This window comes from Colletotrichum graminicola, assembly GCF_000149035.1.
Source record: "Colletotrichum graminicola M1.001 genomic scaffold supercont1.11, whole genome shotgun sequence".
In the NCBI taxonomy this organism is placed as follows: Eukaryota; Fungi; Ascomycota; class Sordariomycetes; order Glomerellales; family Glomerellaceae; genus Colletotrichum; species Colletotrichum graminicola.
Genome location: NW_007361015.1, coordinates 458,183 through 480,131, shown reverse-complemented (window position 1 = coordinate 480,131; position 21,949 = coordinate 458,183). Strand labels below are relative to the sequence as shown.

At 52.5% G+C, this 21,949-nt stretch overlaps 5 protein-coding genes across 5 annotated transcripts; 1 reads left to right on the top strand and 4 right to left on the bottom strand.

The window, feature by feature from the left end:
* Nucleotides 1-1,092: 1,092 nt before the first annotated feature.
* GLRG_03685 (uncharacterized protein) lies at nt 1,093-1,467 on the top strand (the record flags this gene model as incomplete). The annotated part of the gene is made up of 1 exon (XM_008094370.1): nt 1,093-1,467. One exon carries the CDS (start codon nt 1,093-1,095, stop codon nt 1,465-1,467), a length of 375 nt encoding a protein of 124 aa, XP_008092561.1.
* A 1,516-nt stretch (nt 1,468-2,983) lies between these two features.
* Nucleotides 2,984-3,633, bottom strand: GLRG_03684 (uncharacterized protein; the record flags this gene model as incomplete). Its single annotated transcript, XM_008094369.1, has 3 exons — nt 2,984-3,010; nt 3,084-3,166; nt 3,273-3,633. The coding sequence occupies 3 exons, from the start codon at nt 3,631-3,633 to the stop codon at nt 2,984-2,986; spliced, it is 471 nt and encodes a 156-aa protein (XP_008092560.1).
* Nucleotides 3,634-6,345: 2,712 nt separating this feature from the next.
* GLRG_03683 (uncharacterized protein) lies at nt 6,346-7,660 on the bottom strand (the record flags this gene model as incomplete). Its single annotated transcript, XM_008094368.1, has 3 exons — nt 6,346-7,080; nt 7,134-7,301; nt 7,361-7,660. The coding sequence occupies 3 exons, from the start codon at nt 7,658-7,660 to the stop codon at nt 6,346-6,348; spliced, it is 1,203 nt and encodes a 400-aa protein (XP_008092559.1).
* A 4,063-nt stretch (nt 7,661-11,723) lies between these two features.
* On the bottom strand, nt 11,724-13,277 carry GLRG_03682 (uncharacterized protein; the record flags this gene model as incomplete). Its single annotated transcript, XM_008094367.1, has 1 exon — nt 11,724-13,277. One exon carries the CDS (start codon nt 13,275-13,277, stop codon nt 11,724-11,726), a length of 1,554 nt encoding a protein of 517 aa, XP_008092558.1.
* A 1,047-nt stretch (nt 13,278-14,324) lies between these two features.
* GLRG_03681 (triose-phosphate transporter) lies at nt 14,325-15,864 on the bottom strand (the record flags this gene model as incomplete). The annotated part of the gene is made up of 4 exons (XM_008094366.1): nt 14,325-14,744; nt 14,936-15,158; nt 15,303-15,478; nt 15,601-15,864. The coding sequence occupies 4 exons, from the start codon at nt 15,862-15,864 to the stop codon at nt 14,325-14,327; spliced, it is 1,083 nt and encodes a 360-aa protein (XP_008092557.1).
* Between the last annotated feature and the right edge of the window lie 6,085 nt (nt 15,865-21,949).

The following is a 21,949-nucleotide window of genomic DNA, read 5'->3' as shown; positions in this document are numbered from 1 at the left end:
CCTAAAGTATACTTTAACTACTTTATTATAGTATAATACTAATTACCTAACATAAATAAGATTAAGGCACTTAACTATTATATTATATAGTAAATAAATAACCTTAACTATAGTTTATTATTTTACTTACTTAACTTTAAATCTATAAAGCTTTTTATTTTTATAAATAGATTATTTATAAATAATAAGGACTTTACTTTATAACTAGAATTTATTATTATTTTTACTAATAAGGTACCTATAAGTACTACTATAGGTAATAGATTTACTATAACTAGTAATATTATTTACTTTAGCTTAATAAAGTATAAGTAAGTTACTTAAAGTGTACTAGCCTTTAAGATCTATAGTATAGTTACTAATACTAATATTACTTATACACTTAGTATAACTATTATAATAATTACTAACTACCTTAAGCTACTATATATACTAATAATCTTTTATACTAACTTATACTTACTTTATAAGTGTTTTATTAAGCTTAAGACTATAAAAAAAAAAAGGCTTATAATTAATATTATAGCCCTTTAGTAGTTATATAAGTAATATAAGGTCTATAAGGTATAATAGATATAAGGTAATAATAATCTTATTAATAGATTTACTAAATTATTACTTAATAAGGTATTAGAATAACTAGTTAGAAATAGGATAGTTTAGATTAGTATAAAGGGATAAGTTTTTTAAGCTATATAACAGATTATATAAATAAAAAGTATTAAATACTTTTAGGCTTTTAATTTTTATTACGTTTTTAAGCTTTTTAGCTGCTAGATAGTATCTAGGCTATTTATAGTAATTTTCTTTTACTTTAGAAAGTTACTAGTGTTAGGATATTTAACTATTTAATAGTAGAGCTAATCTATAGTTATGTAATTTACTATTACGTAACTTACCCTAGCGGCTTACTTATACCACTACAAATATCTACAGTAACAACTTTTTCTTCTTTTTCTTATTATCTATCTTAACAAGCAACTAGTAGTTAATCAAACTATTACTGCTTTACGATCGCAATCCCTGTGATACCAACACTATAGTCTCCTATTCGACTCAGACGACGGCTCCCTCACAGACGACCACAAGACTATGAAGTGGGAAAGGATGGGAGAGAAGATTGCCGACCAGATCGGCCGCGACTTTAGCCCTGGCCCTAAACTATACAACTGGGTCACGGAAGCCGGCTTTCGCAACGTCACCCACAAGCACTATAAGATCCCGATCGGGCCCTGGCCCAAAGATCCCCACTACAAAGACCTCGGGATGCTCAACCTGATGCAGCTGATGGATGGTCTCGAGGCGTTCACACTGAGGCCGTTCTGTGGGGTCTTGGGGTGGACGACTGAGGAGGTCCAGGTGCTGCTTGCGCAGGTCCGCAAGGAGCTGAAGTCGGGCGACTTCCACGCTCACCTGAACTACCACGTCGTTTATGGTCAGAAGGTTGAAAGCGAGAAGGAGGAATAGGAGGGGCAATGAGGTCCTTCGGTAGTGTTCAGTAGATGTGTTCAGTAGATGTGTTCAGTAGATGTGTTCAGTAGATGTGTTCAGTAGATGTGTTCAGTAGATGTGTTCAGTAGATGTGTTCAGTAGTTCAGGCTGTGTACATACAGCGAGCACATGGCCCTTCGCATTCTCGGAAAGCTCAGGACCGATTTGTGACTAGGGCTCTGCAAATAGTATTTATATCTCGATGAACTAAAAGAGAAAATGGCGGCATAGGATTATCGTTGCTCAATCTGCGCTTCTGTACCGTCCCGTGTTGCTCGCTTCATCTGTTGGACTACTTCCTCCAGCCTTTTGGAGCTCCATATGCTAGTCGAACCGGCCTTCGTGAACAAATATGGTTCCCTACTGGGTAACAACATGGGGGAGCTACAAGCGCTGCTGTCGACACGTCTACGACATTGTGTGGTGTCGGATTCTCACACCGGAGAAGATCGGCAGGAGCTTCCCCCCCGGCGCCGCTCAATCCGACTAGAGAATCCGTCCATAATATCAACCTACTCTTGCCTCTAGTCTCGATCATCTTTGCGTGTCGTGGCTAGATGGAACGCATTGGTCGTGAGAAAGTGATAACCACGAGGATAACGTGTAAAGCAGGAGGCTGGGAGACTAAAGACGCAACGAAAGCACAGACGCCTGTGTTGCCCATCGAGGTCCTAGAAACAGCCGCTAATGGCAGTAAGGCCCGTCTCGCGGCCTTCCGACTCCCCTAGTCAGTTATGTATGTTATAACCCGGCGCAAAAGGTCCTAACGCTGTTATCCCACCAAGCAAACGTGGCTATCAACTGCTTGCTCACTGAGACTATCGAAGCAGCGCGTGGAGAAAGCTTAGTCGCGCTTGAACTGCCTCTGCGACGGTGCGATGAGGCGTTCAAAGAGTTCAATGGAGCGTTTGCGATGCTTGTCATAGTCTGGTGAGATCGCGTTAGCTTCCGTGGCTGGGCTAGACTGCAGTACATGGGCGATGACATCGATGAGTTTACGCAGCTCGTTACGGGTTACAAATCTACTATTAGCAAATCCCTCGCTGATGCGCAACTGTGAGTTCTATACGTCGTACGGAATATCAAGATTTGAATCAGGAAAAAGAGAAACACGATTCAATAGAGAGACGATCCATCCACGGTAGAATGAAAGCAAATGAATTAAAAAAGCAAAACTACAACCTGGCAAGAGACTGCAGAGACACTCCCGGGCGTCCTCCTCATATACCTCAATTAGCCCTCGCAGTTGGTTCCCAGTCTCACTGTTGAACCGCCTTCCTCCAGTCCTTTCTGCCGTCAATAATCCCGCATTTAAAACCTCTCATCCTATGCTTCTCATCCCATGATTCCCATGCCTCTCACTCTCTCAGACGTTCTGTTTCAAGAAGTGTGATCCGTCGAGCCCACTTCCTGAGCAGGTGGATTATTGAACATCGTGGTTATATTTGTTTGGGACTTGGATTTCGTGAACTTCGTGAAGCCCATCGACTTTTCAAAACTCTTTGTCGCGCTGCTTAGCCTACATGGGAAAGGTCCAGTTAGTTGAGAGCCGAGCTAAAGTAAAACATATGTTGAAATTAATAAGAACTTACGAGATCGACCGCCGACTCGTTTCGTTTCGGACGTTGTGAGGCATTGTCAACGTTGTCTTTAGCCAAGGACGTTGATCCACGAACTATAGAAGTGTTATTTTTGTCTGAAGCCCTCTAATGAAGATCAAGGGACCTTACAGATATTCATCAATCTTGGAAACAGTTCTGTGCCGCCGGCCAGTAAGTCACATATCATGGTTCTGTTCTTTGTGCGTAGTTCATGAAGTAGTCTCTCCACATCGGTAGTACGCATCGTCCAAAGTGTGGCCCAGAAAGTCGCTACCTCCACGTCCGGGTTCGGGGAGTTAATCAAAGACTTCACCTCAAGAACCAGTGCCTTTTTGCGGTAGTAGTCGCTGAGGTAGTCTCGCGCCTCCGGTTGACGCAGGGAGCATGCCTTGTCTGACTCTAAGAAGATTCTCAGTGTGGCCTCATCGACCACTGTGGCGTGGTGCTCTTGTTCATCTTGAAAGAATTCACGGACAAGGTTGCACGTTTGGTTGATTTTATTGGCATTGCCGATGAGTTGCGTGGATGAGAGCGACGACATGTTGGCCTGATTAGATGAGAGATGAGAGGAGTTCGTCTGATGAAAATAAGGGAAGAGAGGCTGTGATTGAGGAAGAGGAACAGGAGGTTAAGAGGAAAAGTTGAACCCGCAGGTTTGCGCTTGGTTGAGTGCGTACCTACCTTACCCTGCAAGGTAGGTGGGGGCAGCTGCGCGGGGTGCAGCAGCTTCCCGTTTGGCCAAAGGACCTTTCTACTATGTAGGAACCCAGGTAGGAAGGTACGTATCTAGGCAAAGATATCAGGCAGGCAGCACTCGTCAACAACAAACGCTGCCTAAGTTGCCACACCTGCAACAGAGAGCAAGTCTGTTTCTTACTCATAAATAGGTACTCTGTACCCTTTAGCCAAGAGTATATGATCACTTTGGCATGCCGCTTCATCAAAACGTCCTTTTTATGTGGTTTTGCTAGCAGAGATTAAACCAGCGATGCTTCAAGTCTTTTGTGTAGTCGCTTTGACACAAGTGAGTTTCTTGCATTCGCATGTAAAAAAACTCGGTTTACTTACTATCGATGGCCAAAAAGAGCAGGCGGGGGCTAGATTTGTTACTTACCTAAGGTACCTATTGTTCCCTTACCTCCTTCTATGGTCACTCTGACTTACGCAAGTGAGCTCCTTCAATGTTCCTTATCTTAGGTATTACGTGTCTACGATGTGTCTCTGTTGTAAGATACAAGATGCTTTTGTCAACAACACCCTATAATAACTCTGCTAAGTCTTCCGCAAAGGCCGAGCACACTTGCTGCGGACGAGGATTTGACTGACGTACTCGCGATAATAGATCAACCGTTAAGGCTGTGAGGGGGGCGGCAGCGTATGAGGTAACCGTGAGGCAACATTGAGAAGTGTTGGGAGAAAGATAGAGGGGGCGTAAGAGACTGTCGATTTCTTTGGGGCGGGTAGGCGATAGAAGTAGTGGCAGACGGAGGACGGTACAGCGGCGTAGGGGTAGTAACACAGCTAGATACCGTTTCACCTACTGAGTCAGCTAGAACCGTGTTTTTCTAGACAATTCAGCCCTCATTGGCTTACATATGGGATAGCGGACACCGAGTTCTCCAGTGGGCATGGTCGGATGTGGTAGTTTTCGCAGTGTATGCAAATTATGTAGATACATTGAACTTGGGCAGAGGGGTCTTGACAAGAAAACCACGGCTACAAAGTGAAGAAGAGACGTAAACATAATGACAACAGTGGCACGTAGTTTTCGTGAAATTTAATTGCCGTGTGGGAAATCTCGGTTGTTACCTATTGTTTGAAAAGGTTTATGCTTTGTCATGTCCTTAACCGAGTCAAGTTTGCGTGTTAGTGATCTGCCGCCAAGGTGAAAGGACCAACCAGTAGGATTGTTACTGTTGTTAAGCTTACACCTAGATGTTTTCCTAAAAGACTTGACGTGACGATTGACTGTCGGACTCAAGGCCCCAAGGTGTGAACTCTCCAAGAAGGCACCTCGAGGCAAACCTGATGATCTGGGTGTTCAGCAGTCGACATACTGCGGACCCGCATCGTCGTTTTGGCTGACGTTGGAAGCAGAGTTAAGGGACCCGGTGTTTCGGCCTCCCCCTTCAAGGTCCCTCGTATCTCCTCGACGACGGTAATGGTCCTTCGGTTCTTATTGTCCATTCGGAACTCTCGCTCGACCGGGACGGCAGCCGGAGGGTGATGTCTAACAGCGGGTCTCCACATTCCCGGGTTTTCGGCGACACAGACGTCGATGGGTCCACTTTTGCGGGATTCTGCCCGGTTTCAGACGGGGACACACCGCCGCCAACGTTATACTTTCTACCGAGGGCAGTCTAGCCCCCCCGCCCGGACAGCTCCCTATACACACGTAGGTAGTTGCATCACATTCTTCGCCGGTCTAACCCCTTCCACATCGGGCAGGGCAGGGCGAAAGGAACTGTTGGCGAGCCCCCTCCCAGGCGGAAGCAATGTTTGATGCCGCCCACCACACCCGACTCCTTCGCCCATTCAGTCCTCGAGCTCTTGAGTTCTTGAGCAGGTACTTTCGCTTTCCCTGGCCAGCCGCAAAGCGACCTGTTGGCGCTGGCCAAGAGCCAACGTCGCATCAGCACTTCGACACGAGGTTACATGGCTCCCGCCGCCAGCCAACACACACAACGCACGTAATATGGGCAGCACACAGTAGACCGATTTAGCTAGTTGAATGTTTTCAGGCGACGTCAAAGTGCTGTGCTGTCATGCTTTTCTTGCGAGAATGCAATTTGCATTGTTTTCCTCCTCCCACATGAGCGTCCACCACGACCGCCCCCTGCGCCCGGAGCAATGAGTAAATCGTCTATGTACATGAAAATAATAAGGTCTACTATTAGAATTTGCTTTTGTTCTCAGCCATAAGAATCGCAGGACCTCCATCAGAACTGAACGAACCATCCCTATTCGCCTAAACAGGCGTTATCCAAAAGCTGCTCTTGCCTTGTGTAACTTTCGTGCGTCTCTTGTCTTCCACTTGTTCGTCAGGGAGTGTCGTTGGGTACATCGTTATATCCATGCCGTCGTAGACTTGTGCTTGTCGTAAAAGCCATGCGGAAAAAGTCCCGTCATTAGAGGCGGACACTTCCGCCACCAGGCTAAAGGGAAGAAATGTAGACGAGGGCCAGTGAGAGGCCAAAGCATAGAGATTGAAAGGAGCGGAAAGCGAACGGTCAATGACTTATGAGTCGAATGCTTAGAGGAGCGCAACAACACCCAATATACCGGCAAAGACGGCAGCGGCCGGCGCCTTGCGGGCGTCCGCGGCATTGGGCGGGACGACCACTGGAGCGGTACTTGCGACAACAGCGGTCGACACAGTGGTAACAGGAACCGTCACCGCACTCGTAGTGGGCACGACGACGGTGTCGGGTGCTCTTGTCTGTGTAGCGTAAACTGTGCCAGAAACGGTGAGGTAGACCCAGGACTTCTGGGTCACGACGTCCTCGCCCCCGACGGTGACCGCCTGGGTGACCTCGACGTGCTTCGTCTTGGTCTCGACCAGGACTTCAGTGATGGTGTGTACCTTCTCAATGGTGACGGTCTTGGTTCCGGTAGCCGTCACCCAGTGAGTCTCGCCGTGCTCGATCGTCTGGTATGTGGTGACCGGCTTCGTAACAGTCTCGTATACCTCCGTGGAGAGTTGCTGGGTGGTCTTGACAGTGGTGTACACGTCGACCTTGGTAGGAACCTGTGTCACTATGGTTGACGTGGAGGTCCATGTGACGACGACCGTCTCTCCGCCGACAGTCTTGGTTTCGGTGACAGGACAGAGGCTGGTCAGGGTCGTGTACTCGACATCCTTCTCAGTCTTGGTAACGTCGGGGAGATTGATGGTCTCCCAGACCTTGGTCGGCACCTTTGTGACCACTGTCTGGGTCTCGGTGTACGTCTGGGTGATGGTGTGGCCGTCCTGGGTCAAAGTCTTGGTCTATCAAGAGTGTCAGAAGGCTGTAAAAGGGTTCGGAGCGTGTCTTGGCTTACATGAGGGATGAGCTTGGTGATGGTCGTGTAATCGATCTCCTTGGTCTTCTCAATCACCGTCGGGCCCGGGACGATCTCCCAGACCTTGGTGGGGACCTTCTCAATGATCGTGCTGATCGTTGTGTAGGTCTTGGTGTAGGTGTGCCCATCGCCGGTCACGGTCTCCGTCTGGAAGGATGTCAGTCTTGCTTGTGACAGCTTGCCTTGGCTTCCGGATCAGTGCTTACAACAGGGCATAGGCTCGTGTATGTGGTGTAGTCAACTTCAGTCTTCGTGACGTAGTCGGTGTGTCCAGGTAGAATCTCGTAAACGGTGGTTGGGACCTTCTCAACTACTGTGGAGGTCGTAGTGACGATCTCGTAATGGGTGGTGCCGTGGCCGGGCTTGGTGACGGTAACAGGGCAAACGGTGGTGTAGGTGGTCAAGACTTCCGTCACGATGGTCTTGGTCTTGCCTTTGCCGTGGTCATGGTCCTCGGTAGCGAGGGCGGTGGCGGCAAGAGCCAAGAGAGCGGTTGTGAACTGCATGGCTGCGGGTGGATGGGTGTTCGGAGCAATTAACGAGAGGAACGCTTGGAAACGACGGGTGGATGAAACTAGGGCTTTGGCTGCCCGATAGTCTCTTGAATAATCTTAACGAAGGAGTTACCTGATAGCTCTAGGGCCACGAGAGAGAGTTTGCGACAAGCTGCAAGAGGATAGGGAACGAAAGAGAATGTTTGAAGAAGACGGGGTGACTGGTGAGCTTATATCCCAATTCCTCGGACAGATGGTTGACCTTCCCGGTCTGCCCGCACCTGGGCAGATGAGATAAGAACGCAAAAAGCGGAGGTTGTGATGACATCCTGCCGGTGAACCATCAGAGCTCAACGATCTCCACAGTAGGATTGCAGTAGTCTCCGGTCAAGTGGACGGTAGGCGGGCCATAGTTGGGTCATTGGAATACTGCATGAGAGGATGGGAAGACTGGGGAGACTGGGATGGGAACGCCAAGCGGTGATACGAGAAATAACGATTCTTGGAGATGCACCACAGCAGATGGAAGAGCCATGGACTTCAGGGGTGGCTGGAGGATGACCCAGCCTGTATGGTCAATGTCGCTATTGTTGAATAAGCTCGTGGCGTGAGCAGATGAAAGCCCAGTCTCTGCCGCATGGTCGCGCTGCAACAAGCGTCATTACTTGGTCCGAGCCGGAAGATGAGGCACACGCCATCCAGTGTGCGTAGTGCGGATGCGGCTAAGAGACGAGTAAGAATGCGAGCACAGGTTGACTAGAGAGGGATGGCATTGCAGCTTTCTGAAAGGCCAGGCATACCCTTCTAACCTGGTCAATGATGTCGCCAAGTAAGGCCTTGAGGTCGACAGAATGGTTGTCAACCGAGGCTTTTTGTCAATTCCGTCTGACTGGGTGCCCAAGAAGCGGGCCAGGCAGCACTGCAGCCCGCGGGGTGACAACTGTATTCGCTGACGATCAAGAGCCTCCTTATTGTGGTCTTCTGCGCTGCAGTCGTGGACGTCGAGCACGCCATATATTCATCACGATTGAGTCACAGGGGAGTTGGGACAAAGTCGAACACCAATCAGACGCGGCGGCTTCGTATTGCTGGTAGTGGGAGGGCTTAAGCTGCCAGGTGTTTCCTAGCCGCATCTGTGTCGACTGAGCTTCACTGGAAGGAGCTGGAACTACGCGGGTTCAATGGGCTTACAAGTCTCTCGTTGTTATACAAAGCTTGTGTGTTCGTTGTGCACCCAGGAGGGCTCGTGTCCAGGCCGTAGCACAAGGCCTAGGATCTGCGGCTCGCAGGAAAGGTCCAACCACGACATGCGCCGGGTTTGTAGTCTAGGCCATTGGCGTACAGGAAGGCATCCAACCAGGTCCCGAGGTCAGCGGCAAGCGAGGCACAAAACTTGTTTTTGGCGGGGTGGGCGCCGAGTTGAAGAAGCGGGCGACTGTGGTAACCAAGCCGGTGCCGGGCAAACCCAAGAAAACAAGCGTTGGAACAAACAGACCGTGGAGAAGTGCCTCGTACAGCTCTCACGGCCGGGTCAAATCGGTTACGAGGGCCATGCAAAAGGATGCAGCCGGTTGTAATAACTGAGCCAGCGCCTACTGCTCGAATAATGGCCAAGGAAAGGGGCCGCGTGTTGTCAGCGAGTCTGACATGGTCGTGGGGCGAGCAACAAAAGCTCGGCAAAGATCATAAGTGTCGCCGTTGCGAGCCTACCCACCGATTGACAACGTGGTCGACTGTTTTCCCCTGCGGAGTACTCCCTCGAGAATCCAATAATCCCAGCCACCATGAAGTTGTTGTCCCAAGTCGCCGCCGGCGGCTTTGCGATGGAACTTGGTAGGCAGAGGAGGCGCTGTGCCGCCTTTGGAAGGGTTGTTTGGTCTTGAGCCGGTGGATGTGACTAACAAGTGACGGATCTCCGGACTGAACATGGAAAAATCGAAGCGATGACCAACGGATCAGACATTGCATGCAGCAAAGCATAAAGTCTCTTTCTTGCAGGGGGGTTGTGCAAATAAGCTGCGTCGTGGTGGCGCCATAGGAGCTGGATGGAAGCTGACAGTCAGCCAGGCGGGGGGGGGGGGGGGGGGGGGTTTAGTAGGGACCAACATTTACGACGTGTTCGTATCTTTCCAGTAGAACATGCGGGAGCTCGGAGCCCACGCCAACTCCACAGGGCCTTGGAAACGCGTCTCTACTCAAGCCTTACACATTTATTCCCTAGTCCTGCCTCTAGGGGGGGGGGGGGGGGGGGGGGGGGGCGGCCGGGTGACTATTACCTCAACTCAACGTCGTCTGATCGACCGTTCCCCATGATTGTCGAGGATGTCGAGACGGAACTAGATCTCCCTCTGAACCAGGCACTGACTGCAAGACGCATGCAGAGGACGACATTGAGGACAAAATGACAGGGTATGAATAGGCGAGAGGGAGGTGGGTTGTGGCGCTCACATCCGATGCATGTCGGTGTGGGTTGGCGGGAGAGGGTTATGCGGGGAGAATGAGGAAGGAAAGCTGGAACCGAGAATGGAGCAAGCAGATGAGAAGTGACGAGACAGAGCGAGAAGATGAAGAAGGACGATAGTACCTCGAACATGTTGGGGGGAGAATGAATCCGTTTGGTAGAAAAGAAGTAGAGGTACACGTGTAGGGAAGGAGAGGTTGGGATGAGCTAGCGGTTGCCTTCTCAACGGTGCATGCATCCCAAGACTGCCACTGCCAGCTACCTGCTCCTTCCCACAACGTTACCGGCATTTCTGGGCCGCAAGCCATGTACCTACCCAGGTACCGAGGTAGCGAAGGTACTACCTACCTACGTAGGACAACAATACGTGGTTTGCAAGCACTGAGTTGTCTACCTAGACTACCTATGAGCAGCTTGATGCAGCCGCATGCAAGTCGACTCGAGTATACGGAGGCCCCTAGCCATGCGTCTTGCATACCTGGATGAAGGTATGCTCAAATTGTTTATACGAGCCTCGGTTAAGAGCACACCCACCCACTCACACGCACACATATATGCACATGATGAGTTGTAAGGCGATGGGCATTGCGGGGGATGTGCTAGCATAGGGCCGTAGGTAGGGATGGTGGGATGAGATGATCCAAAGACTGCTACCTATTATTGAGGGTCAGCGTTTCCCGTCCCGTTTCCCCTCCAGATAGATCCCAACCGCCCTAACGGATGGATGTATTGGCGTCTCCCGGGGAGAATATGCATGCCCACCTAGGTTTCCCCCACCGTGACTGCCTCGCCAGCCCCGCGCCCGCTTTCCCTCATCGTCGATTATTCAATTGTTTCTCCCAAGTCTAACAGACTAGTACCATTGTCAGCAAATGGAACGTCAAAACTTCCCTCCTGAGGAACCAAATATTGGGTATTCTTACCCGGCAGGACGTCGACTGGCAGGCGATTGATATCCTTCGCATAGGATACATCGGTGACGAAATGCCGGTGGTTGTCTTGATCTCGGTCTCGGCGGGTACAACATGGGCGATAGGCAGCTATGTTGCCCGGGAATGCAGAGCGGTACGTGTGGGCCCTTTTGTCTGTGACCTACCTCACCTTACCTACTCTTGTTTGACGTCCATGGGGAATCACATACACTGTGCATTGGCCTGTCCGCCCCTCAACCTCATCCCATCCTTCTCCTGCTTGTCTTCCGAGGCTACGGACTAAGTGGTGCGCAACCAGTCTCATAGCATAAAATGTTTCGGATGACATCGGCTGAACAAGAGCAGAGGAATGAGAACACTGTCGAAGCCTTTGGACTGGGGTGGGCCTCCTCCGGGCGACCCTGCGTCCCTGTCACTAAAGACGAGACGGGACGCCTTGGAGCGTCGTCAGGTAGACCGCCAGACGCGCCTTGGTCAGGACGAACATCCAAAGTTGGCCTGCAGGTGGATGCTCAATGTTTTCCACCGTGTATTTCTCTCTTGTGGCGGGTTCAAGGACGTCTGGTCAGGTTATTCCAAGCGGATTTATATTAGCCATCCATCCTCTTGCACCATCCGTAGCCTCTAGGTCTGACATACCAAACACTCGAACAACCACGAGGTTTCTCTCCCATCCTACGCCCTACAGAGCCTTGAAACAACGTGTCGTCAATCGCCAGACCTTTCTCAACCACCTCCGCCTCACGCCCTTCTCCACCACCACCACCGCCATCTCCTCCTCCTCCTCCTCCTCTTCCTCTCCCAACCCCTTGCCGCTCTTGAGTCCGAGCCCTCCTTCCCCGAACAGCCAGGCGTTCAGTCTCTGCATGTCCCACCAGTCCCTCTCCCCGTCCACGGCCCTCTCCAGCGCGCCATTGTCGAACGCGATGCCCCGCCACAGCAGCACCCCGAGGACCTGCGCCAGCTGCGCCCGGCGTATCACCTCCTCGTCGCCCACGACCCGACCGACCTCGTCCCAGAAGAGGCTTCGAAGGGCGCACGCCTCCGAGTAGTACTCAAACCTCGTCGTGCCCGCTCCGCCGCCGGTGTCGGTGCCGTGGCTGTCGTCGTCCTCGATCGGCACATCTTCCCCCAGCACCTCCTCGAGGCCGTACATGCCCACACCGAACGGCAGCCACTCCACCTCGGCCCAATCGATCAGCCCAACCAGCCCGCCCGCCCTCTCCTGCATCTCCTTCCGCCGCCTCCCGCCCGCGCCGTCGCCCTCTCCCCATGGTGGCGGGTGAACCAGGATGTTGTCCGGCACCAGGTCCCCGTGCGTGACGACCCACGGCAGCGACCCCTCCACCTCCGCCAGCTCCCCCATCACCCGCCTCGCGACCTCCCGGAGCTCCCCCGTGAGGCCCTCCACCAGGACCTCCAGCCTCCACCGCAGGCTCCCGCCGACCTTCCCCTTGACGATGTCTCGCCCGTCCCGCCGGCCCCGCCAGGCGTCCGCGAACACGACGGCCAGGTCCGCCACGATCCGCCTCCTGCACGCCCGCGGATCCGTCCCCGACGATGTCGACGACCTCCGGAACCGCGTCAGCGAGACCCCGCCAGCTCGTTCCAGCGCATACGCGCACAGCGCATCGCCGCCGCCCCCTGTCTCCGCGCCTGCCGTCTCCAGCCCCGTGAGCACGCCCAGGTCCTCGACACCCGGCACGATCCTGCCGCCAAGAACGCCCCTCGCTTCCGCGCACATCCCGGCGTCGATGGCGTGCCGCCTCGGCCGAAACTGCACCAGCAGGTTGTTCCCCCTCTCGCCGCCAGCTGGAACTTTTCTTTTCCCGCTAGTGTCCGAGCTTTCGCTGCTGCTGCTGCGGCCACCGCCGCTTCCGTCACCGGCTTCGACTCCGCTGTCCCGCCGTCTCCCGCCGGGTGTCTGCGGCAGAAGGAGCAGCGTGTATGAGCAGTACCCCTGGAACGGCGCCGGCGCGACCTCGCACCCCGGAAACTTGGTCCTCGCGAAGTCGTGCGCCGCGGCGACGGCCGAGGCTCTCAGCCCGCACCGCGCCAGGAACGCCGCCACTTTGTCGTCGTTTCCTCCGCCGCCCGATTCTGACGCCGGACATGTGTCGGGGCCGGGCTGCGAGCCGGTGCCGGTGTTGGTGTACGTCACGTTGTCGTCGTCGTCGGCACCCGCGCCCGGATCGCGCGCCATCTCTCCGCCGAAGTTGTTCGTGCCGACGCTCATCGTTGATTAAGAACCGTGTTCCAACATGCCATGGTGAGGAGGGGCGATTCGATCCGACTCTCGTCCGGGACGCGGGCGAGGGAGGGGGGAAGGGTAAAGAGATAAAGTTGTCGGCCCCTTATCAGCCGCAGCCTGCGTGAAGAAAAAAGCCGGGCGGCCCGATTTAGGTTCACATGACGGCGCCATCAGCAGGCCTTGCATTCAGGCTGGTCAGCAGCGTAGTTGTCTGCATCAGGTCGGTGGAAGGCAGATGAGGGGAAACAACCCACCCTTGACCCTCCCCCCCCCTCTCCCCGGCCGACTACATGCACCACCACACCACCACCACCACGGGATGCGCCCGCGTGGGGTGGTGTCTTGCAGATGACTAGTCGTCATACGCCGCCTAGTTGGGTTTGGTGATGGCCACGCCGGGCGCCAGACGCGGCTACGATGGCTAGGCGTGAAAACACCGTGTAAATAGGTAAATCTCCAAAATGAGAAGGCAGGGGAAAACATAGAGGCCGATTCTATACGGTAAATGTATTATTTTCCGACTTCAAATCTGAAGGCGAAGAAAGCAGGGCTAAAGACAAATCAAGCTTTCTCAGCCTGTTGAGAAAGAAGAACAAGACAAATAAAAAATTAACGAATCCCATGTTTATGCCCGTTTCCGTTACTCCATGCAAAGGGTATAAATCGATGCGCGACCCTTTGGTAGCGCATACATGCTTTGTGAACTTCCCCCAATCTTACACGCGGCGCCATCTCCAACTGAAGAGGGGCGGCAGAGCGACCGGCAACATCGTCGCGGGGGTAGCAAACGGCTTAAGCTCGTCTTCCACTGCTTCTGCCCTGCTTACCCAATCGCCAGCTGCCATCGCCGCCGGTTGTGGCTTTGCGGCTAGAAGTCTTCCGCAATCCCATTGTTTCATCAACCAGACGCCCCGTATCCTTGCCCTCACAAGCTGATCCAGATCTGTCTGGACCCGGGTCTATGATTTTCGGCCGTTACTGATATTCGTTACATGCGCCGTGGTGCGCAACTCGCCAGTCGATGTGAGTCGTTCATTTGCGGGATCTGCGATCGAGTTCGACCTTGCTGTACCAAGCAGCACCAATCATGGTGAGAAACATGCCGGAGCCGTTGAACAGGTGGACCTCGACACCGAAGGCAACGATGCCAAGTCCGACAGTGAGACACTGCTTCAAGTTGCCGCAGATGCTCATTGTGAGAGCTCCGGCGACCTTGTTCGTCTGGAAAGAGGCAACGTTGAGGGCGAAAGCGAGGATGCCGTTGCCGAGGAGGGCGATGACGGTGGCAAGGCTAATGTTGCCCTCCACCCGCATGGTGTTGAGGTTTCCGAGCTCGCCGGCGGCGATGGAGCAGGCCAAGGACTGCATGGCCGCAAAGGGCGACATACGCAGCAGAACTTCCATCGCAGGGAGGGCGAGAGGGCCGGTCATGATGCGGTTTGTGGCGACCGTCTGTTGTTGTGTTGGTTAGTATCTTTATAGGCATGGGATAAACGTGCTGGAACTGGGATAGAGGTTTGCTGGACGGGTTTCAGAGAGCGGAGCCACATAAACCCAACCGGATGGTCGGCACCACTTTCCGCAACCCAGACCCTGCATTTCAGATGATAGATGGGAGATGCGGCATGCGCATAGTTACGCACCTTGACTGCGGCAAGCACCACGCCCGCAAAGGTGAGCAGAAAGCCCAGGTCGGTGAAAGTGTATTCGCCAATGGTCGTTAGGGCAGCGCCGATCATGATGGGCACGAGCGTCAGGTATGTCATGTTCTCATAGGTGCGGCCGAAGACGACACGGTAGATGAGAACGGTGAAGACGGGCACTGTCGTTCGCAAGACCTGGTAGAATGGCACTGAGACCATGGCGCTGCACGGTGGGTTAGCATCATATTCATTGTCTAGGTTGAGTCCCGTCCCGCCTCATCCCACAACGGGTGTCATGGGGGGGATTCTGCAGCGAGAGCGGCGTTGAATATTCCAAGATTGTAAAGGGGGTTGGATGGCTGCTTACAGTGATAGGTTAGAAGCGGCGATGTTGGTGGTGAAGAGCAGACTGAAGGCAAGGAGAGTGAGGTTCTCGCGGCGGCCCAAGTGAGACATGGTGAAGTAACCGCATTGCATCAGCATGTAGCAGCCCAAACTCGCACAGGTGGCGTGAATCGAAGTAAGGAGCCACGGGAAGGGGAACTGAAGATGGCGTCAGTGTTTGTTCTTTGGAGATGACAATTCATCACCCTGCCACCACGAAGGCCTGGAAACTGGGCCAAGATTCGGGAATGACAACTCGGGGGGACGGGCAGGCAACATACAGCTCCGAGGATCAGCTTGTTGTATAGGGTCAGCACCAAGCTGAACATAAAGTAGGCGCTCAACCAGCCAAACTTGACCTGGGGAGAGATGGTGTATTCGACGGGGTTGCGGTTCCTTTCGGCGTTGCTCCCGGGATCGGTGGCAGGGCTGGCGTTAGCCTCGAGATCGTAGCTTTCATCGATCCGCTTCTCATCGCCGTTGAGGAGGCCTTGGCCTTCCTCGCTCCGTCGAGCCTCGTTCTTGAAGTTGCTAGATTCCGCCATTGCGTCGAGTGGTGAAGATGTTGGATGGACTGGATATTGTTGCTGTTTTCTTCTTTTCTTCCCTTGATGATTTCCGCCGTTCGTCGCAAAGGGTGGGCTTCTTAGTGTATTTGTTTACAGACCGTGTGTTCGTGTTCGCCCACAGATACCCTGTTGTTTGGTGGCTCAAGCTGACGACCGTCCTAGTTTCACGACGGAGATCGGTCCCGAGCGTGGCGGAGGGTTCGGGAAGATGGAGATGCGCAATAGTCGAGCTCGAAAAAAAAAATGACGGACCGACAAGCGACGACTGGTGGATGTTACTGCTTGCGATGGGTGGAAGATGCAGAGAAGATGAAAAGGTATGAACGATAGGCAGTACAGTGGAATAATTGTATGCCGTGGGGTGGATGGGAAGAAGCCAGTAAAAAAGGGAACCCCGGCTGAGAGGTGGTGACTACTGTAGGTCCTAGGGGGGTACAAATAAATGGCGCTTGTACAGTGGAACCAGCGTGCCAAGAATCTAACCCTGCGCTTCGGATGAGGCGTTAGCCAAACGCGATGCACCAATTGTCTGATAGTGTCAAAATGTAGAAGAATAAAATCCGAGAACAGGGGGAGTGAGTTGGAAAGTGCTAAGAAAGGGAACGACTGGAATAGGTGGGAAGCGAACGGGAACAGGAATGGAAAAGAAAGAAAAACTTGTGGAGGAAGGACTGAGAAGTGAGGTGTGAGTGTGCGTCGATGATGGATGGAGGACGATATCATAGAAATGGCGGCGGTGCCGAAGGAAGAGTAGGAATAGGAGGGAAGTGAGTAGTGGAACATATGCATATGAGAGTGCGGGCTGGGGGTGAACAGCTAGAAGGGGGTCCACGGGGGGCGGATGGGGCGGGGGGCCGGGGGATGACAAGAGTAGGTACCTACTACTAGATAGAGGCTACCTAGGAACCAGAGGATACCGACATACTCAAACGGGCATCTTTCTCGCTTCCGCACTTGGCGTCAATGACGTTTCGGCTGATGGCATTGGCACAAAATATTGCTATTGCTCTTGCTTTGGCCCAGTCCCTCACGTTCCTTCGTAATATCTGGTCTCTCTTGGTGTGCCTCCGTGCCGGCCTAGTGCAGGGCCAAAGTTACACGTACCTGGCCTGGCGCGTTGCGTGCAGGCAAGGGGCTCTTCAGATCTGTCTGCACTTCAGGGTCTATTGAACGAAACGGATCATGGCTTGCTTTTTTGACACAAGTTTCCTTGGGGTATACAGATACAGCGTACGTAGGCTTGCGCGGTAAGGGAGGCCAAGAGGGTCTGAGATCGGTACACTAGAATCCGAAGGTGAAGACGGGTTGGGACACAAATAGGCTGCCAAGGCACATCACACATGATGTGAGGGGAGAATCTGGAGGATTGCGAAGGAAACTTTGTGACGGCTAACCGTTCCAGCATCGTTGAGTGTGCAACGTACATTGGCCGCTGCCCGCTTGTTCAATTCAAATCCAAAACGGCATCCGCCAATCGGTTCTTCGCGTCGCATTCACAGGTGACGATCTCCATTAATCAACGTACACCATACCAGGTACGGAGTACGTAGGGAATGGATAAAGCAGAGCGAGATACCAGGCTTCGATGAGGCCTCCCCGCTAACTGCATTGCAATTAGGTAGGCGGAGGAAAACGATATTTTCCAGCACTCGGTGTGAGGCAAGGCTTGAGCTCAAGAAGGAATTAGCCTACCCAAGCACCCGCATGACAAAAAAGATAGCACACCTAAAGTACTTTCTTACACCATATCTACCCTAAGACTATTAACAAGTGTTTTTTTCTTATACAGGGTGGCAGGGGCAAGTTAATGACCCCTATGATGTTACCCCCCACAGCTGATATCATAATAGGGGATGAGTATTCACCAAAAGTGAAGTCCTGTAGTAGGGGGGTGAGCGTTAGTTACCTAACAGGGGTCATAAACTTCGGCCGGATACCATCGTACTAACACAGCCATAAGACATAGTTAGGATATAGGAAAAATATATTTAATAGTGGGTAGAGCATACTAGAATTAATTATGGCTATTTTATATAGGTATATCTATATATTTAGTGTTGTGCTGATTATAATTGTGCAGGGAGTGTTTAGGTGTGCCATCTTTTTTGTCATGCGGTTGCCAAGCTTTCCACAATTAACGTTACTGGCATCACCTAATCTATATTGGTTTATGTCAGTCTGGGACAGAATATCCGTACCTACACCAGGTATCCGTACATACGATGGTACCAGGCCGGAGTTAATTACCCCTGTTAGGTAGCTAACGCTCACCCCCCTACTACAGGACTTCACTTTTGGCGAATATTCACCCTCTATTATGATATCGGCTGTGGGGGGTAACATCATAGGGGTAATTAACTTGGCCCTGCCACCCTGTACATAGTAGGTAGGGAAGGTTTGGTGGCGGAATTACCGTCCCTCCCTCTCTCGGCCCCGGTCTGCTCCGCGTCTGAAGTGAGCTTGTCCTGGGGTCTTGGGGTTATTGGGTCCTAGGAGCACCACCCCCTTGGCAGCCGCGTAAGCCTGGGCCCTGATTCATCGTGGTGCGACCGTATGGCAGGGACATGGCTTGGAGCGAAACATGATCAGATAATCAAAAGGGGTGGCCCGGACAAAATGCAATCGTGGCGGAGGGAAGTGATGGCAACGATCGACGTCTGTGGCGGACCAGGGTGCCACTTTAGAGTGGGTGCTGAAGAGAAGCAGGCGGAGTCTGGCGCTGGCACTACCCTAGCACTGGCACAGGGCCACAGGCAAAAACTGAACGAACAATTAAAGTATCTGTGGTATGTATGTGTAATTGGTGACAGGAGGCAGCAGCCGATCATGCATCCTATCTTTTTTTCCGGAAGCTCTTTATCATTCCAGTCTGACAGTTAAGACTCCGTCCAAGTATACCTACCTACTATGTACGGAGTACCCATAGGGTCCTTCCATTCATACCTAGTCCAAAGTACGGATAGCGCGCATGCGTACCAAGGAAAAACTGGTAGCCGGAATAGTGGAGTGTGGACGTGACCTAGCCAACACAGCTGGCGCGTGTGTAGGCGAGCCAATCTGACTGGCTCATCTCATGAAAACAGAGACAATCTAGGTCGAGTCTCCGTACCAAACGCTGCTGGTTGATTGATTGACATACTAGTGGTTTGTTTCTCGTCTGCGGCTGCTCACATCCCAGATATATTATCTGGCAGGTCTCAAAAGGCCTGGTAAGGTAGGGCAAACGGAGACACGCATGGCGATGCCTGCTTGTCTTGCGGTTGTCTGGGAGCTACAGCCGCACGGAGGAACACCGCAAGCACTTAGCCGACAAGCCCCAAGTGTTGCAATGCAGAGACTTGTCTTAGAAGCGAGCACCGCCATGAGATTGGCTCCCTCCCTTGGCCTTGGCTTCTGTAGAGGAGAGGCAGAAGGGGCGGAACCATCGGTGGAAGCAAGGAGGTGGAGAGGAACAGCAGGCAGCGAATAGGGAGAGTGGAAAACATCAAGCGGATATCAACTTTGGAGACAAGGGACGCAACTGGCCCAGAGACTCAGGGCGGAAAATGACAAGAAATCATGTTGCATGACGGTGGTACGCGGCGCGCTGGGGCGACAGGAGTGCTGGCTGGAGGAACGATGGAAACTGCGCCGTAGGAGGGGCACCATCGGGACGTGGTGGAGAAGAATCCGACAGCGGGAAGTACTGTACGTATGTATTTGTACCTACAGTACCAAGCAAGGAACCTGTTAACTTTGATGGCCCCGCTTACATGAGCAAGCAGTCCACCAGCATCTTGTCTCTCGTTGGGCCAGCAAGATTTTTGCCCTGTACCTGTACATGGCCACCCCGTCGTGGAAATGTTATTTGTCGCTCGCAATCACCGTAACCCTCCATGCACTCTTTTTTTACGGTATCCGTTCCCATCCGTCCACGAGCGTACAGTGTGAAAAGTGACGTTGCGGTGCGTATGTGGTGGTGAGATGAGACGCATCGCAACACCAGCCAGAAGGGAGAGCACCCCGCAGCGAACCGAGATGTCTGGCGCAACGGTCGGCACCTTGGCCCATGTTCGTGTCTCAGACATTCGGCCACTTAGCAGCCAACCGCCCGCTAGAGCTTAATGGATGGGTGTGCGTGTTCCAACGGCTAACGGCAACACCATCTACGACGGGCGACAGTGCGTCGATTGAATAGTGTAAACAATGCATCAAAGATAAGGCCGCCAGGTACTTCAGGACATGGAGAATTAAGAGCGGCAGGGTACAAACAGCGATGGGCAAACGCAATACCTACATAGTAATACTAATAAGCAGCAGACGCGTCAGACACTATGCAATGGGAAGTACCTGGGGGCTTTCAAGACAACCCGCAAGCAAGGGCTATTTGGGGCGGGCCTACCAAGCAGGTAGGGGTCTCACCGATGCGGCGGTACTAAGCCTCCAAGCCGGACGACGCGGCATCTTTAATTTCTTGGGTTTCTTGGGCTCACCACACCAAGGCCGCCAGGCCCTCGTCTTGGTTGCGCGGCTGGCCAGTGTCAACGAGTCCACGTCAGCGACCCCGTTGCTCGCCGATCCTCCCATGATCCTTGTAATACGGATGTGCCCACTGCCCAGTCAGCGCCTTCGAGTTTCGCTGGACCCAGTAGGCTATTTCCCCCTTCTTTCTTCATACGTTATGCTCACACGCGTATCTTGTTGCAAATCGAAACCAGGCCATGCGACAGGAGGCTAGCTCTTCAGGGGGACCGGCCTCGTTTGCTGGCCGATATGAATCCTTTCATCCCATCACTTGTCGAGGGGTTCGCGGATGCGTTCGTGAACACTGAGGTATACGGTTGGGTGTACATCAGGTACCTACAGTACCTACGGAGTACTGTATGCACATTACGTGCAGATGGATGATGTTCCCACCTGGTTCATAGCCTCTTGCAGCACCACAACGCCACGCCATACCCCATTATCCGTCTCCTACCTACCCTACCTAGGTCCCTAAGAAAGGTAGGTGGGCACCTACCTAGAGTTGCTCGTCCTGTCTAAACGGACCGCCTACCATCACTCACACACATCATACCTACCTAACTTAGCACACTTAGGTAGCTAGCTCCATGCCGCGTCATTCTTCTTTTCTTTCTTTTTTCTTTCCCCCCTCTCCCTTCCTTCGCCCCTTCCCCCAACCTGGGCCCTCACTCCCTTGAACTAGGTAGTTTACTAACCAATGTCTAGGTACTAACGACATAATACATACCCTACTACCAACCTTCTTCTCGCTTTCCTTCAGCCCACCGTGCGTCCAACACAATCATGGCTGAATAATCCTACTTGTACTCGGCCCACATCACGAGTTCCCTTACCCAATTTCCTTGCACCGCCTTCCCCGGACTTTACTGCCGGCCCTCGTCCAAATCACTAGATAGGTATCCTTATACAGCCTGAAGTGAAGCTCACACCGGTCGAACCGCCTGTCACCTCTGCGACGCTTGCACCTGCACGCCCACCCACGACTGTCTTTACCGCGAAGGGAGTTGCAGTCCAAGACAGACTAGACTAGACAGTTTCGAGACAAGACGTGAGAGGAGGAATCAACCTCCTGCTTAAGAGGAACACAAGATTTCTTGAGCCCACCGCCCGCACTTTTGATCGCTGCTGGAAACGCATACATTGATTGGCATTGGCAACTTGGCCAGTTGCCCAGAAAGAAGCTCCTCCATCCATCTACCACCACACGCGCTTCTTGCCACTGTCACTTCTTCCAACTCTATTTCCTCCACATCTTTTTTCTTCCCGCCCGCCCTCTCCTTGACGACGACAGTGCTCGACTGCGAGTACATTCGCTTCAGTTTGCCTTTCTTTCTCTTGCTCTCATTACTGCTGGGTTTTTTGTTGCTTCGCTACCGTCTTTTATAATACCCAACTGCAACTTTCGATCCCAAACTCTCGCCATCGGCATCGCCTCACCCTCACCCCATCAGACGCCACCGTCTAGGTTGCCTGCGCGCCCTTCAACCCTCCGGAATCGCCCACCCTGGATCTCAAGCCGAGCCGGCAGCTAAATGACACCCGCCTCGCACCCATGATA